General features: G+C 45.6%; 1 protein-coding gene across 1 annotated transcript in view; it reads left to right on the top strand.

Moving 5' to 3' along the window:
* The window catches only part of MYO15B (myosin XVB), a 201,390-nt gene that overhangs the window by 123,473 nt on the left and 59,788 nt on the right, over window positions 1–18,129 (top strand). Inside the window, exons 29-33 of the mRNA XM_068262697.1 lie at window positions 2,060–2,184; window positions 6,512–6,575; window positions 8,155–8,227; window positions 12,296–12,369; window positions 12,449–12,525. Coding sequence (XP_068118798.1) covers window positions 2,060–2,184; window positions 6,512–6,575; window positions 8,155–8,227; window positions 12,296–12,369; window positions 12,449–12,525 — 413 coding nt within the window. The remainder of the gene's footprint in view (window positions 1–2,059; window positions 2,185–6,511; window positions 6,576–8,154; window positions 8,228–12,295; window positions 12,370–12,448; window positions 12,526–18,129) is intronic.

Genomic DNA, 18,129 nt, shown 5'->3' with positions numbered 1-18,129 from the left:
TGCTCCATAGTAGTGATGGGAATTCCGGCTCTTTTCAGAGAATCGACTCTTCTGAATCGGCTCCCATTAAAGAGCCGGCTCTTACGGCTCTGAATCGGCTCTTCATTAAATATCACTAAACACCACTCAAAATCGGAGTAAAAGCCCCGCCCCCGTCTTCATGACAATTCCAGACTGCTTCTCTGACTGGTGCAATCCCTCCTGCTACTGCTCTGCTCTGCCCCATACACTCCTACAAGCTGCAAGAGGAGGACTACATCTCCCAACATGCCTCAGCGCCCTTTATTGCAGAGCAAAGTAGAGCTCTGTGGGGCGGCTGAGGCATCGGCTATTTCAAAACTGAGAACCGGCTCTTGTCGTTCGCAGCAAAGAGCTGGCTCTTAGAGCGAACGACCCATCACTACTCCAGAGATGATAAGCTGCATGCACAGGCAGAAGAGAAGGTATGCAGGCAGGCTGCTAACAACACTTCCTGTCCTGTGTGCAGACTCCCAGTACTGTTATAACTGCTAGAATGGGCCCTGCTCTTTTGATACTAGAGTTTTCTTTGAAAGCTGGTTAGGCTGTAGGCTGGTAAAGCTGTAAACCTGTGATTTAGTGCTGTGCTGTCTCTCCCTCTCCCCTCTCTGTTCCTCTGCCCCCTCTTCATCTTATGCTATCCCTCCCTCTCCCCTCTGTTTCTCTGCACCCTCTTCCATCTTATGCTGTCTATCCCTCCCCCTCTCTGTTCCTCTACCCCCCTCTTACATCTTATGCTGCCTCTCCTTCTCCCCTCTGTTCCTCTACCCCCTCTTCCATCTTATGCTGTCTCTACCCCTCTCTGTTCCTCTACCCCCCTCTTACATCTTATGCTGCCTCTCCCTCTTTACTCTTTCCCTCTGCTCAGAGTACGTGTATTTTCTGGTGAAAGGCTTCCGCATTACGATTATTTTCTGACAACGCTGCCCCATTACGATTAATTTCTGGTTAAATGCTGCTGCAATAAGTGTATTTTCTGGTGAAACGCTGCCACATTACGATTATTTTCCGGTGAACTGCTGCTGCAATAAGTGTATTTTCTGGTGAAACACTGCCATATTACGATTATTTTCTGGTGAATTACGATTCTGAATTACGATAATTACTATTATTTTCTGATGAAACACTGCCGCATTATAATTATTTTCTGGTGAAACGATGCTGCATTATGATTATTTTCTGGTGAAACGATGCTGCATTATGATTATTTTCCTGGGGGGGGAGGGGCTTGGGGGGGGGGGGGCGCCACAGGTTTTCTCGCCTGGAGTGACAAAATGACTAGAGGCACCCCTGCATTCAGGACCACAATGTATGTATCGGTAAGCTATGCCAAGTGTCACAGGCAATGCTATGTAAACTGACATCAGTCCCCTACAGTCTGGCTTCCACCCCCTTTGCCTACACAAACCCACATATCTGACACCACCTTTTCCCACACACCAGTTCTGCAAAGGATCTCTATATTTAGCCTTTTTTTCTACGCAATGTACCGTATGTGCCAACTTTAGCCATACACATGGCACAATGATTGGAGTTGCAAGCACAGAATATATTTACAGTCAGGGCCGGTTCTCCCATGAAGCAAGGGGAAGCATTTGCATCAGGCGCAGAGATTTCAGGGGCAGCGTGTTTGTACTGTGTGTAACTTCCTGAGGAGGAATGGAGTGTCTGAGGGTGAGCAGTTTGTTTGTCACAGACTCACAGCCAGCCAGTGTGCTATTGTGCTGAGCTGCAGCATGTCATGTGAGAACATTACATGAAGACTAAATTGTTGGGTGCTGTGCAATTATTCTAAATCTGAGGGAGGGAGGGAGGGAGGGGAGCGCATCCTACAAGATTGCCTCAGGCACCAAAAAGTCTACAACCGGCCCTTGTTACAGCAGCACAAAGTGGTAGGTTCAGCATTGTAAATATTCAGATTATGAAAACAGCTTTGATGATGTTCTATCATTTATTATCATTGGGTGGATGATTGATAACAATAACCATTGTAACTCCTAACACTGTTACTTCTCTATGTATTTCTTATTGAAATCCTCAGAGTGGTCAGGTGAGTGAGGAGTCCGCTCCCCGGTACAGCCCTTCGCCGCCGCCGCCAGGTGTTGATGCAGCACAATATACCATGGTGGAGTTTGCACTCAAGTATTTTCGTGAGGCACAGACTATGTGAGTAGTTCTACACAATATACATCTCTTCCAGCCTTCTAATGCTCAGTAATGTCATCTGTATGGTTAATGGCTGCCCTCAGTCACTCTTAAAGAACAAGCGACACCCATGCTAACCTAGAAATAAAAAACACATATATAAGTAGATAAATACTACCTCTACTTACATAACAGATGTATTATGCTATCCACGTAATGATTCCTGTGAATTTTACAAAGGAAAAGCAGAAAATCCTATTCTAGGCAGTGGCCATCTTGCCAAGCTAATGCTGACATCATATCCTCCCTGACTCTTGTCTCCTCCCCCCTCCCTTCTCTTGGTCATTGTGTATTCATTAGCTGCCCTCCTCCCAGAGTCTTTTTTTTTATTTACACATCCAATCACTGAGTCACCTCAGCCTTGCTTGTAGTTGTAAACACAAGTAATCAGAGGGTGTTTCTGATAATCAGCTAGGCAGGGAAATAAAAGGAAGAGGAGGAATATATTATAGATAAAAAGAACTCCCAGCATTCAAAAGAACTCCCAGCATTCAAAAGAACTCCCAGCATTCAACTTTTTGGCACTGTTTGGCACTAGGGCCAGTGCTCCTATAGTATGTAATAACTCCAAACCATAACAGCAGAAAAAAGTTTTGAATGCAGGATTACCATCTTTATCACTTACTACACTCAGACCAGTTGCTGTTGAAATTTGATTTTTATGGTGACAATCCCGCTTTAAGCTAGGTAACACTTGGCTGAGGTGGCCGCTAAGCACCATTCTGGCCAAGAATCTAGCGGTTGTACAGGACCCCCGCGATGTTGCTTAAAGAGCTAGCATGCTGGATTCCTGCCATGGCGGATGGGCCAGGGTGCTAAGAAGGTTCATTACTGTAGGGACTTGCAGAGCAGCAGCAGTGCATCATACTAGCATAGCGATACTTTACCTGCCAGCGGCATGACAGGTCCTCATCCCTCTCTTCCGTGCAGCCTCTGATTGCTGATGCACGTCACATGACATTCAGAGACAACAGCTGCAGTAGGATAGGCTGCGTGGTGCAGAGTTGCACTGCAGATCCAGCGCTGGCAGCCATGAAGAGCGCCCATGTAAATATTTACCTTCTAGGTTCCTGCGCAGGTGCAGGACCGATTTTCCGATAGGCATCTGTGCAAATAGCCAAACCGATCGGGTCCGCTGTACTGCGCAGGGGTGAGTTGTCTGTGCAGTACAGCAGACCGAGTCAGGCTCGGCTATTTCTGCTGAAACTTATTGGAAAATCGCTACTGCATCTGCGCAACAGCCAACAAGTTTTAGTTTTTTTGCTACAGATCCTCTTTAACTACTTGCCCACTGCGTCATGCTAATGGGTGTGCCCGTGGCGGCAGCCCCAGGACCGCCTAACGCTGATTGGCGGAAGGTCCTGAGGGCCTGTTTTGCAGGAGATCGTGCGCCCCTGCTTGGCCGCCTTCAGTCCGCTAGGAGACTGTTAGAAGGCGAAACCGCCGTCTATTTACTAGGTACAGCGCTGCGATCTATGGCAGTACTGTACTGGGAACAGCCGCGTGACATGACTGTCCCCCTGGGGGAGACAGAAGTGATCGGCTGTCATGGGCTGAAGCCTATGACAGCTGATCACGGGGATTGGCTGGCTGGGGGAGGGAGGGTTTTTGAAAAAAAAAGAAAGAAAGAAAGAAAGAAAGAAAGAAAGAAAGAAAGAAAGAAAGAAAGAAATTTATGAAAAAAAAAATAAACATCCTGGCAGGGATCAGACATACAGCTCTGTTGGTAGAGAGAAAAGGGGGGGGGGGGGGGGGGAATCACTTGTGTGCTGTGTTGTGTGGCCCTGCAGCGAGCCCTTAAAGCTGTAGTGGCCCAATTTAAGAAAAATGGCCTGGTCTTTAGGGGGGTTTAAAGAAAATCTGTAACATCAAAAATTCCCCTGGGGGGTGCTCACCCCAGGAGGCGGAAGCCTCAGGATCCTAATGAGGCTTCCCACGCTGTCCTCCGTCCCCTGGGGGTCTCGCTGCAGCCCTCCATACAGCGGCAATGTAATTATTTACCTTCCCGGCTCCAGCGCAGGCGCAGTATCGGCTCTCCGCTCGGAGATAGGTGGAAATAGCCGATCGCTGTCGGGTCTGCTCTACTGCGCAGGTGCAAGTCTCCTGCAAGTCTCCAGCGCCTGCGCAGTAGAGCGGATCCGACTGAGATCGTGTATTTCCGTCTATTTCCGTGCCGAAAGCAGCCACAGCGCCCCCCGCTGGAGCCAGCAAAGGTAATTATTGAACTAACAGTCGGGCCTGTCGGGCGGCTGTTCGGAGGGCTGCAGCGAGACCCCCGTGGGACAGAGGAGGACGGGGGAAGCCTCATTGGGACCCTAAGCCTTCCCCCACCCGAGGTACTTACCCCCAGGGGAACTTTTTGAGTTTACAGTGTCTCTTTAACACTGCGGTCCTCAGGTGGTTAAGGTAAAAATGGGTATCCTGAATCGTTTATTACATTTTGCCACATGTCATTATAGACTGAACACAATTGCAGTTTCTTGTCATGCAAGACATTATTGTTATTTATTGGATATGTTTAGCTCCAACCTATTACGCAGCATTGAACAATAAATAAGGTTACAGACAAGGAAAATAAGGGTGACAGACAACACAATACAGGTAATAGGCAATAAGGGACACCATGCCGGCTCATGCACTGAGGTGGTAGTCCCAATAATTCAAGTTCACATTATTCTGTGGGTAGATGCATAATTAAGTATGATACACAAAGAGGGAGGGCCCTGCAAAAGGCTTACAATCTAAAGGGAGATGATGGTGACAGAATGGGAGGGGGCTGCATCAAGAGCAGAGCTTATTTGAAGGTGCTGAAGGAGGGGAAAGCCTGATGGGCAGTGGGAGAGAGTTCCACAGAATGGGGGCAGCTCTGGTGAAGTCCTGTAGTCGTGCATAGGAGTGTGACATACGTGGAGTGGTTAGGAGGAGGTCGTTGGAGGAGCGGACTGGGCGGCCAGATGTTTATCTGCTGACCAGGACAGCGATGTAGGTTGGGTAGGACCTGTGTGTAGATTTGTAGGCCAGACATAGGATCCTGAAGCTGATTCTGAAGCAGATTGAGAGGCAGTGGAGAGATTTGCATAGGGTCATGGAGATGGTGCGGCGGGTGGAGGGGTCTGGCTGCTGCGTTCATGATGGATGGGGGGGTGATGTGGTTCAGAGAAAGGCCTGACAGGAGGGTGTTGCAGTAGTCCAAGTGGGAGATAATGAAGGCATAGAGAAGGAGTTTAGCAGTATCCAGGGTCAGGAAGGGGTGAATTTCGGAGATATTACATAAATGGAAATTGCAGGTCCTATTAATGGTTTGGATGTGGGGGATGAAGGAGAGGGCTGAGCCCAGAGTGACACCCAGGACAACCAGCGGGCCTGTGTGGTCGGGCAGATGATTGTACCGTTGACAGTGACATAGATGTTCGAGGAGAAAACACGAGGCAGGAAAATTCGGAGTTCTGTTTTATCCAGGTTTAGTTTCAGGAGCATCCAGGATGAGACAGCTGAGAGGCCGGAGGATACTGTTTCCATGGTGGTGGTGGAGGGATCCTTGGTATGGAGGTAGATGTGGTTGTCATCTGCGTATAAGTGGTAGCTGAAGCCCAGGGATTTTACATTAGGGATGGTCGGAAATGCCAATTTCCGATTCCGCGGTAATTCCGCATTCCGCCATTGCGGAAATTCTGCCCGACTTTAACATCAATTTTCTCAAAAACTATAAAGTTTTTTTTGAAAGCTTTTTTTTTTTTGCATCTTGTTCAGAAGATTCTGTTTAATAAACCCTGTTAATTTGATGTTTCTAGGACTTACGGGGGCTTTGCTATTAACCGCTAAAGTTGGTGGATTTTTACTGTAATGTAAATGCAGAAAATAGGCAGAAGCAGATTTTCTGCATTTTACATTACAGTAAAAATCCGCCAAATTTAGCGGTTAATAGCAAAGCCCCCTTAAGTCCTAGAAACACCAAATGTTCAGGGTTTATTAAACTGAATCTTGTGAACAAGATGCAAAAACAAGTTTTCAAAAAGACCTTATAGTTTTTGAGAAAATCGACGTTAAAGTTGGGTGGAATTTCCGCGATTTCCGGCGGAAATTTCCACGATTTCCGGCAGAAATCTGCCTAACGCACTTGCATTACCGATTTCCGCATTCCGATGCGGAAATGCAATTTCCGATCGGAATTTCAGAAATTGCATTTCCGCGGAATCCGAATGAGCATCCCTATTTTACATATAATTGTGTATGGAAATTTGTACTTGTGTATCTTGTGCATCAATTTATATAAGCTTGTATCCTATAGGCTTGGGTGGAAAGGAATGGCAGCTGAAGGCAAAAAAGCAATTGAGCTGGTGCAACACACAAAGGTAAGACATTATCCAAGACCTTTCTGGAAACCTACACACTAATTAGGCTCATTTTTACCTCAGAGGAGCCTATAGGCACAGATGTCCTGGCACCCTAGACTCCGCCCTCCATGAACCTACAATCACTTGCCCAACCATATGCAGTATTAACAGGGTGCTCTACAGCACAATTAACAGGGGGTTACAATATTGTTCCTTAGTACATAAACCAAAGTTTGTAAAACCTTAAAATATATAATAAACATAAAAGGCAGTCCCAAAAGTCCACATAAAACTCCCTTCAGGCTCCTGAAGAATGAATAGAGTTCAGGAAATCTTCCAATAATATGCAGTAACAATATACACTCACCAGATGTTAAGCTGCCCTTCTCAGGATCAGCAAACAGCGCTTCTGGCCCAGCCAGCAATCAGGATCTCTTGGATGCGTTATACCTCCTCTTGTATGCTCAAACCATGGGGCTATAAAACAAAACAAAAAGGCACTCCAATAGTGTGATACTGTATGATGACAATATATGGCTATGGGATTTATCAAATCACCAGTGCTCCAAGTTATTACAGTAACACCACGTGCTCCTTCACCATATACTCAATGAAGCCTCTCACCAAATGTCATGGCTGACCCAGCACGGACCAGCAAACAAGCTCCATAGATATATATCAACGTTCCTCCTTCAGCATCAGTCTCCCTAAGACTCAAACAGGGCCAACATAGTGTAAAACCGGTTTGTATTAAAAAAAAGTTAAAAGATAGTGCGCTCACAAAAATCCAGCATAAATGCGCATATAAGTTATCTTTGAGATCATCCAGCGTCCCTCGCTCCTTAGGCTCCGCCCAACTAGTTTTGTCTCATGACTCATCAGGGGCTTCCCTGATGAGTCATGGGACGAAACTAGTTGGGCGGTACAATGCGGAAACCCCAATTCTGCCGGAATTTCGGAAAATTAGCTTCCACGGAATTTGGAAGCTCATGCCTGCATCAGACCATTATGAGATTTGCTGACAAATCTATGAATTAGACAGAGTGCTACATGCATGGAACTGCACTCTGAACTGAGTCACCTACAGCTTATTAACCCAATGCTAGGCCTCCATGTGTATTTCCTTTTAAGCAATACCAGTTGCCTGGCTATCCTACTGATCTCTTTGGCTGCAGTAATGTCTGAATCAAACACCTGAAACAAGCATGCAGCTAGTCCAGTCAGACTTGAGTCAGAGCACCTGATCTGCATGCTTGTTGAGGGTCTATGGGTAAAAGTATTAAAGGCAGTGGATCAGCAGGCCAGCCAGGGAATATGCATTCTTTAAAAGAAAATAAATATGTCAACCTCTATATCCATCTCACATGTTGGGTTTACCACAATACTCTACCTAAGTACAGTTATTGGGACGGCTTTCACACTGATCAGTACATAAGTGCACAAATTCACAGTCCGTTTCATACCAAAATAATTACATGTGGAAAACTGGCTCTACTGTTCATTGTCATTTGCTTGACCTCCAACATCTCTGGATTTCCGATCAGCATCTCTCCTCTCCTCTACTTTCCATATATCATGCCAATATATTGTCTTCCAGGTACCAATTCAGGAGCCTTTAATACTGTACACCGATAAGGAGCTAAGTGAGCAGGCGACAAACAACTTTATGAGTACGTACATCACAGCACAGATAAGTATACATGAGGGGTAGAGTTTTTTCATTGGAAAGATCACCTGGATATTGTACTGGATAAGGGCTCTGCCTCTGATATAGGAGTCCTTAGGCTAGACTCCCTAACAAGCACACCCTAGTGGCGCATACATGTAAAAATGGCGCCAGTAAATTTGGGCGCAGGATGAAGGCAATAAACGGCACACACTGCTGCTGCAAAAGTCCCAGTGGTAGTAATTACTATTCCTCCTCCAGGCCGCCATGGACACTGGGGAAAGATATAATTTGGCTGCAAGTTCTTGCTGGAGGACGAATTACACTGTTTTCAAGTAATTTGGGTTCCGTCTTTCGCCGGCACTTGAATTATCGTCTGAGCGTTGCTATAGTCTATGGGGGGCTATGGGGGATTCCACTTTAGTCACACGCCTAGAAGTGGGAATAAACATGGCGGTGGTGTGGGCATTCTTTTCTCTGATAGATGCTCCTTTAATCCGCTCACCCCCATTCCTTCTCTTTCTCTACCTTCCTTCGAAGTCCATGCAGTCCGTCTATACTCTCCCTCTAACCTCCAGATCGCAATAATCTACCGCCCTCCTGGCCCTGCTTCCTTCTTCCTAGATCACTTCTCTGCATGGCTCCTCCAGTTCCTGTCCTCCGATATCCCTACCATCATTATGGGCGACTTTAACATTCATGTTGACACCAACAATTCTGCCGCCACTAAACTTCTGTCACTTACTTCCTCCTACGGCCTGTCTCAGTGGTCCACTGCTCCAACTCACTCTAATGGTCATACACTTGACCTCATATTCACTCGTCTCTGTTCTATCACTGATTTCACTAATACTCCTCTCCCGCTCTCTGATAATAACTTACTAAACTTCTCTCTCTCCCCCTCTCTTCCTACCACGCTGCCTCAAGCACGCTCACACATACGCAGGAACTACCATAACACATTGACAGGTCTAATCTCCTCACCTGCCTTCATAGTGGTTACCTGGACGGTAACCCTTGTTTGTGAGTATAACCTACCTATACTTACCTTCCATACCCAATTTACAGTACATACTACACTATACTGGGCTCTCGGCGTCTTCCCTTATACCTTAACATAGACATGCAATCTGTCTCTAATGCCTTGGCACCTCTCCTCAAACAACCATTCACTGACCCTGACTCAGCAGCTGCACACTATCACTGCTCAATCACGCAAGTCATGGATGAAATCGCACCCCTCACCAATGTCCGCCCACACCGTGTCAGTCGCCAACCCTGGCTGACCAAAGCTACTAAACAGCTAAAGGGGTGCTCTAGGGTAGCTGAACGCCGTTGGAGAAAAACTAATACTAATGAGGATTTCATTACTTACAAAAAAAGAGTTGAACACGTTTAAAACCGCTCTCTCTTCTGCAAAACAATCATACTTCTCCTCCCTCATATCCTCCCACTTGCACAATCCAAAGCGCCTGTTCAGTACTTTCAACTCCCTTCTCCGTCCACCCCCTCCTCCTCCTTCTTCATGCTTATCAGCTGAAGAATTTGCAACATACTTTACAGATAAAATTGCAAAAATCCGTAGTGTGTTTTCCAGACATCAAACTCCACCTCCACTTCTCTTGTTGACTGCTCTCTTTCTAGTTTCTCTCCACTCTCCGAACATTCGCTCTCTTCCCTTATCTCCAAATCCCATCTAACCACCTGTTCGTTGGATCCTATCCCATAACATCTCATTCCACAGCTATCCACATGCCTCATCCCTGCCCTAACATCGCTGTTTAACCTATCCCTCTCCACCGGAATTTTTCCATCCTCACTCAAGAGGGCTGTTGTAACACCACTACTTAAAAAACCATCTCTAGACCCCACCGAACTTGCTAACTACCGCCCAGTGTCACTTCTTCCATTTGCATCTAAATTACTTGAACGCCACATTCATGCTGAACTAAGTCAGTATTTATCTGCAAATTCCTTGCTTAATCAGTTCCAATCTGGCTTCCGGCCAAACCACTCCACAGAAACAGCCCTCACCAAAGTAGCTAATGATCTCCTCACAGCTAAATCCAAAGGCTATTATTCCATACTCATCCTTCTAGATCTGTCATCAGCATTCGACACTGTCGACCACACTCTACTCCTACAGATCCTTTCATCTATAGGAATAAAGGACCTCTCTCTCTCCTGGATATCTTCCTACCTCTCTGGAAGGTCTTTCACTGTTTCTTATTCAGATCAGGCCTCCTCTTCACATCCTCTGTCTGTAGGGGTACCTCAAGGCTCTGTCCTCGGTCCCCTCCTCTTCTCCATCTACATGCACGGTCTTGGTAACTTAATCAGCTCATTTGGTTTCCAATACCACCTATATGCAGACGATACACAACTGTACCTCTCGGCCCCAGACCTTAACTCCCTCCTCACACGGGTTCCCGACTGCCTGTCCGCTATCTCCTCTTTCATGTCCTCTCGCTTCTTAAAACTTAATATGAATAAAACTGAACTAATAGTCTTTCCACCATCCCTGTCCACCCCTTTGCCTGATATTACAATTAATGTTAACAACAAGTCTATAACATCAGTTCCCAAAGCACGGTGCTTGGGGGTAATATTTGATTCTTCTCTCTCATTTACTCCTCACATTAACTCCCTAACCAGCTCCTGCCATTTCCAACTGAAAAACATAGCACGTATCCGACCTTTTCTCTCCCATGACACAACCAAAATGTTAGTACATGCTCTTATTATATCTCGATTGGACTATTGCAATATATTGCTTGGTGGACTTCCAACTAACCGACTAACACCCCTCAATTCTTTACTGAACTCTGCTGCTTGACTCATTCATCTCTCCTCTCGCTCTTCCTCTGCTGACCCTCTCTGTCAAGCTCTTCACTGGCTACCAATTAATGAGAGGATTCAGTTCAAACTCTTAACCCTAACCTACAAAGCTCTCCACAATCTCTCTCCCCTGTACATCTCCTCACTAGTCTCCAGATACCAACCCAACCGCAATCTCAGATCTGCACACAAGCTTCTTCTATCCTCTTCTACAATTACCTCCTCACATTCACGTGTACAAGACTTCTCACGTGCCTCACCCCTCCTCTGGAATGCCCTTCCACAACACATTCGCCACTCTCCCACCTTTGAAATTTGTAAACGCTCCCTCAAAACCCACCTTTTCCGACAAGCATATTCTCTAGCTTAGGCCATGCACCCACTAAATAACCTAATTGCGCACTGCATGTACATATACTGTATACATCCCCACCTCTTGTTTCCACCCCATTCCTTTAGATTGTAAGCTCGCAAGGGCAGGGCTCTCACCCTTTTGTGTCCTGGAATGTTATTAATTTAATTGCTTGCACACTGTTAGACATTTATACATTTTAGTCATCATGTTAAATCAAATTGTAATCAGCAGTGCTGTATTTTGTATCAGTGTTCATATTTGATGTATATCATTGTCTGTATCATTATGTATCTCTTGTTTGTTTTCTTACATTGTACAGCGCCACGGAATATGTTGGCGCTTTATAAATAAATAAATAAATAATAATAATAATAATAATAATAATATAGTCGTAATACACATGTCAGCCTATGGCGGGCATGGTGAGCCCACATTTGCCGGCGCCTATTTGTTCTCCTTCGCTAGTGGCTGCAGCTCAAGCGATTTTAAGGTGCGTACACACGCACTACATCCGTCAACGACGGGTCCGTCAGACCCTCCCGCTGGGCAGATGTTCAGCCGACAATAATGCGGGCGGGCGTTCTCCCGACAGTAGTGCGTGTGTACGCGCTGTCGGCGGACTGATAAGGCTGTTTCTGAATGATCCGCTGAGCCTTATCAGTCTGCCGACAGGGCGTACACACGTGCTACTGTCGGCTGAAACTCCGCGCAGAGGGAGGGTCTGACGGACCCGTTGTTGACGGATGTAGTGCGTGTGTATGCACCTTTAGCCTGACAATATAAATGTTATTTGTCTTGTCTTGGTGGCTAATTTATATAAAATACAGAGATAATGCGCAAAGCAGGACAAATCTTGAGCTGTGCTTGCTTTGTTTACAGCTCTGATGAGACTTATGGGAGACCAGCAATACAGAGAGCTGGATGACATCAAATGTGTCTACGAGATTTTACAGGTGAGAATGACATAGTATACGTGGTACATAAGACTTAGACAACGGTGCTTATACTGTCAGTATTTCATGTTTCCTACAGCTCTGCAAAGAGAAAACAGTTCTGAGGGATGAAATCTACTGCCAGGTGCTCAAACAGATCACAGAGAACCCTAAACAGTAAGTTATGTAACCACCTAAGTCTCCCAGTTTGTCATTTGTAGTATTATACATACAAGAGCTTGGTGCATCTGTGAGAACTGGTGATCTGGGAATACAGCTGTTTCAGAAAGTAAATGCACTGTCCACATACAGGTGCTTTGCAATACCTAATTCAGTAAGCATCAGGTAGGCCATGCAACACTTTAGATGAGCGAGACCATAGCCCAGCCTTTCTCCACCAGGGTTCCCCAGAAACCCCAGGGGTTCCCTGGCATTTTCTCTAATCCTGGGGGGGGGGGGGGGAGTATGATAGAGCATATTAAAATAGGGGGGACTGTAAAAAAAAGTGCTATATTGAGGGCCAAAATAATAAAGAGCACATCAATAAAAGGCACCAGAATAAGGAGACAGTATATTGAGGAAAACAAAAGTTTGCTTTCTTAAAACAGAACGTATTTGCGATAATTCAGGTTGGAGTGAGCTTGAGATGTCCCCCACAATGCATCACTGCTGAAATATGTAAATTCAAGTCCTACTCCATAGAGCCAAATTAATCCATGCCTTGCACTGATGAGGATCAACCAATCCGAAACAGTCTGTATGCATGTTGGATTATTGTGGCTCTGTACAAATTAACAAGCTGACACATCATTGCATTCCAGCGGTTCTGGAGGTGTGTTTAGCTTCTATGGAAGACAGTGGTTAATTTGCATATTTCAGCAGTGTTGCATTGTGGGAGACATCTCAAGCTCACTCCAACCTAAATTATCGCACATTCTTTCTGTTTTAAGAAAGCTAATTTTTGTTTTCCATAGCATTTTAGTAAGGGGGCTTTTAGGACCATTGTAGTCCCTCACACACTCCAATGAGTTCTGGTTCACCATGAGCTTGCAGGTTAGTCTGTACCTCAGTATAATGAGGGACACTGCAATAGGTGGTAGTAAAATAAACAGACACACCTACTTTAATCCACGCCTCCTGCAAAATAAATGCGGTGGTTCCTTGAGATACAAAAATAATTTGCAGGGTTCTTCCAGGTTAAAAAGGTTGAGAAAGGCTGACATTGCCAGTCATCGCCCCATTCGCTTCTAAGGTTAGAGAAACCAAGAGCCCAATATAGTGTAGTAAGTTCAGCAAAAAATTAGTAAAGATAACAAGTGAGAAAATTATACTCACAAACATGGGTTACCACACAGGCAACCACTGTATAGGCAGGTGAGGAGATTAGACCTGTCCTCACTCAGGATTAAGAAGTCGCTCTCTGTAGATCAGAAAAGGGGTAGATCACCCCTCCTCCAGGGGTGGACACGGTACAGTAAACGGGGAACAGAGGCGCCAGCAGGGTAAAAGTGGATAAAACCTTTAGAATTTGCTGGGAGGAAGCGGTGGACTTACCTCCATAAAGCAGACACAAAAGACTGTATAATAGTAATTACATTTATTGTATAGTACCCCAAAAGTGCAACGCGTTTCGCAGGCAACGCCCGCTTCATCAGGCAATAAACGTGGGGACAAACAGAATTTCAGCAGTAGCAGGAGTAGCAGGAGTAGCGCCTCAGTGACTTTTGTGTCTGCTTTATGGAGGTAAGTCCACCACTTCCTCCAAGCAAATTTTAAAGGTTTTATCCACTTTTACCCTGCTGGCGCCTCTGTTCCCCGTTTACCATTCGCTTCTGGTCAGAGAAGCCAGAAGTGCTAGATCACCTGCCCATACAGGTTCTTAGTTGTAAGTATAACCAGTGTTTTGTGACAGGCTTCATATTTACGGACAAATTTGTGACTTTTCAAACTGGAGTTCTGCTTAATTATATAACATTTTCCTCACAACAACAAAGAATCAACTTTTAATACACCATCTGGACATTAGCCCTCTCTTCCATTGCCCAGAGAACTAGACAGCAGGAGATGTGCCTTAAAGGGGAACTATGGTGAAATGTGTGAAATGAATATGTGAAAACATATACAAATAAGAAGTTTGTTTTTTACAGAGTAAAATGAGCCATAAATTACTCCTATGTTGCTGTCACTTACAGTAGGTAGTAGAAATCTGACAGAAGCGACAGGTTTTGGACTAGTCCATCTCTTCATAGGGGATTCTCAGGGATTTATTTATTTTCAAAAGCACTTAGTGAATGGCAGTTGCTCTGTCTAACTGCCAAAAAAACTGTGTAGCGAGCAGAGAAGCTGGCCAGCATCATTTAAATCCTTTTTAGGGAATATCTTTATAACAAATAAAAGCCTTGCTGAGAATCCCCTATGAAGAGATGGACTAGTCCAAAACCTGTCACTTCTGTCAGATTTCTACTGCCTAGTGTAAGTGACAGCAACATAGGAGAAAAGTAATTTATGGCTCATTTTACTCTGGAAAAAACGTACTTATTTGTCTATGTTTGCACATATTTTACATTTTACAATTTTTCACCATAGTGCCCCTTTAACCACTTGCCGACCGCACACTCATAACGCGCGTCGGCAAAGTGGCAGCTGCAGGACCAGCGACGCAGTACTGCGTCGCCAGCTGCAGCCTAATTAATCAGGAAGCAGCCGCTCGTACGAGCGGCTGCTTCCTGTCAAATCACGGCGGGGGGCTCCGTGAATAGCCTGCGGGCCGCCGATGGCGGCTCGCAGGCTAGATGTAAACACAAGCGGAAATAATCCGCTTTGTTTACATTTGTACGGCGCTGCTGCGCAGCAGCGCCGTAAGGCAGATCGGCGATCCCCGGCCAATCAGCGGCCGGGGATCGCCGCCATGTGACAGGGGACGTCCTGTCACTGGCTGCACAGGACGGATAGCCGTCCTGTGCAGCCCCGATCACCGGGGGAGGCAGCAGGTAGGAGAGGGAGGGGGGAATTTCGCCGCGGAGGGGGGCTTTGCGGTGCCCCCCCCGCCACACACAGCAGGCAGGAGAGATCAGACCCCCCCAGCACATCATCCCCATAGGGGGGAAAAAAGGGGGGCAATCTGATCTCCCTGCCTGCACCCTGATCTGTGCTGGGGGCTGCAGAGCCCACCCAGCACAGATCAATCAAACCAGCGCTGGTCCTTAAAGGGGGGGTAAAGGGTGGGTCCTCAAGTGGTTAATTCATCCGGAAAAAATAATATTTAATATTTTCTGGCATATAAGACGCACTTATATGAGAGAGAAAGTCAATGCCTTTTATTTGCCAAATACAGTGAGTCCCCAACTTACAAATGCCCGTCAATATGAGTCCCTGACCGCCGCATGTCCCCCATGTGTCTCCTGCGCCCCCCTAAATAAACAGAAATCAGTGGCAGAACAGTTCACCTAATCCAGCGGCTCCAACAGTGATCAGAGACCTCTCCTCTCCCTCACGGCTCCCCTAGTGCCCGGCTTCTGATCATGGGGGACAGAAGGGGACACATGGGGGACACAGGAGGTTCAAAGGGAACACAATACTTGGGGGAAAACATCTACAAGACACTCCTGGAATATGGATACACCAGGTTTAGTGTTTTTTTCCCTGGTTGCCCTCTAAACCTAGGTGTGTCTTTTTATTTATTAATTTTTTATTTTAATTTAATTTATAGTTTTTTTTATACACTAAGTCTATCTTTGCCTTCTGAGGAATATGTAAATAGTATTTTAGAGGTGCAAATACTACAAGCTGCAAGCATTTCAGAAGGTCAGATTCAATGTAGGATATACTATACATGTGTTGCCAAATGTTTGAGTAGCACATTTTCACTCAGAAACTTAACGTAAACCTGAGACAAAAGGAGGGCAACGTTTTATACATCCCTGGGGCTTCCTCCTGCCCCCTTCATGCAGATCGCTCCCTCATAGACATCCAAAGCCTCCTGGATCCTCCGGTAGCAGCCCTGTTATCTTTGGCCAGTCAGGGTCAGTCATTGCCGGCACAGCGCGGCCAAGCACACTCCCCCGCCTCGCTGCCACGGCTGCAAGTGTTCTGCACCTGCTCAGTAGTACTGGGAAGCCGCAGAATGCTCCCTGCGATGGGAGCACGGCGGGGCCCGAAATTGGTCTCATTGTCGATTGAGCAGCACCGATTTTCATATGATTCGATAATAATTATTGAATCAGATGGTCGATCAGCCGCCAAGTTGTGTAATGTATGAGCGCCTTTATTGTAGGAAACGTTGCTGCTATCAAAGTAAATTAAAGGGTAAATATACTGTATCAGCACCAAATTGTTTTCTGACCAGTAATGCCACTAATTTAATCCATTATTGATCAGATTTATCTTTCTATTGTTTGCAATGAATTCCCTGTCACAGCAGCCTGTATCCTGTGCAGACTGCACACCTGCTCTGTTGTCTCTACACCTTGCCAGCTGCTCCGTACTGGCTTATTCTGGACGTAGTTCTACTTTAAGAGAATCTGTACTCTAAAATTCTTACAATAAAAAGCATACCGTTCTATTCATTATGTTCTCATGGGCCCCTCTGTGCTGTTTCTGCCACTCCCTGCTGCAAACCTGGCTTGTAATTGCCAGTTTTATGCAGTGTTTACAAACAAAAGACTTGGCTGCTAACCAACTTGTGATAGGCTAAGAGAAGCTGAGTCTGTGACTCATACAGAGCCTGGAGGGGGCGTGGAGAGGGTGTGTACAACTTCTACCTATCACAGCAGAGCAGCACATTTCTGCCTGAGCCGACAAAGCTGACAAAGGAAAGAAGATTAGATTATACAACAAAGATAATACAGCCACTGTGCAACTAGGAAAGGCGGCAGTAAAGGTACCCATACACTGAGCCGATTAACAGCCGATCGATCGAAATCGATCGATTGCAAATCGATTGACCAATCGATCAATTTGCTGCCGATTTCGATCGATTTCAAACTATTTGACATGCTGGAAAATCTAGGTCAATCTGTTGAGATTGCTTATCATTTTGCATTGGACCTAATGGAAATCTGATGGCAAAAAAATGCCATCAGATCGATTTTCAATAGATTTCATACTGAAATCTATTGGAAATCTGTTCCTAGTAAAAAAATGTTCCTAAACATATCAGATAGATCATAAATCTATCTGATGATCTATCTGCTGCTAATCTAATGTTTCTTTTAGCTCCGGGAAGCTGCTACCCTACAATCAGCACAAATAAAACTCCCCTCATGCTTGGTTAGTGCTACATTTGTAATGAATATATAAAGTCAGCGCAGGTCTATAGTAATACAGATTTTGTCATTTTCTGGTATACAGGATCTTCGAACAAAAAGGTAAAGAAGCAAGGCTTACCAGATTCCAACAACCCACATTATAAGGTTGTAAACGAGTTTGATAGATGGTCCGCAGAACTTTCAAATGGTGTCGTTTCACCAGCGATGTTGCACACCACAAATTCCCCCGGAATATATTAGATATCCTGAGGTCGCAGAGACTCGCCAAAGGGGAGTCCAGTAGGATTGGACCTCAAATAAAACGGTGCCGCCTGTCGCCTTACCGACCGGTTTCGCAATCTTGCGTCATCAGGGGACTCCCCTGATGACGCAAGATTGCGAAACCGGTCGGGAAGGCGACAGGCGGCACCATTTTATTTGAGGTCTTCTATTGACCATTTTATGCGCGCTACTTTTTCGGGGTTCCCAGTGCACGGGCCCCGTATGTGAGTTTCTTTTATCTTTGTTTTTAAAT

This window comes from Hyperolius riggenbachi, chromosome 12, assembly GCF_040937935.1.
Source record: "Hyperolius riggenbachi isolate aHypRig1 chromosome 12, aHypRig1.pri, whole genome shotgun sequence".
Lineage (NCBI taxonomy): Eukaryota > Metazoa > Chordata > Amphibia > Anura > Hyperoliidae > Hyperolius > Hyperolius riggenbachi.
The sequence above is the reverse complement of the archived record's forward strand: the minus strand, read 5'-3'. Positions and strand labels throughout refer to the sequence as shown.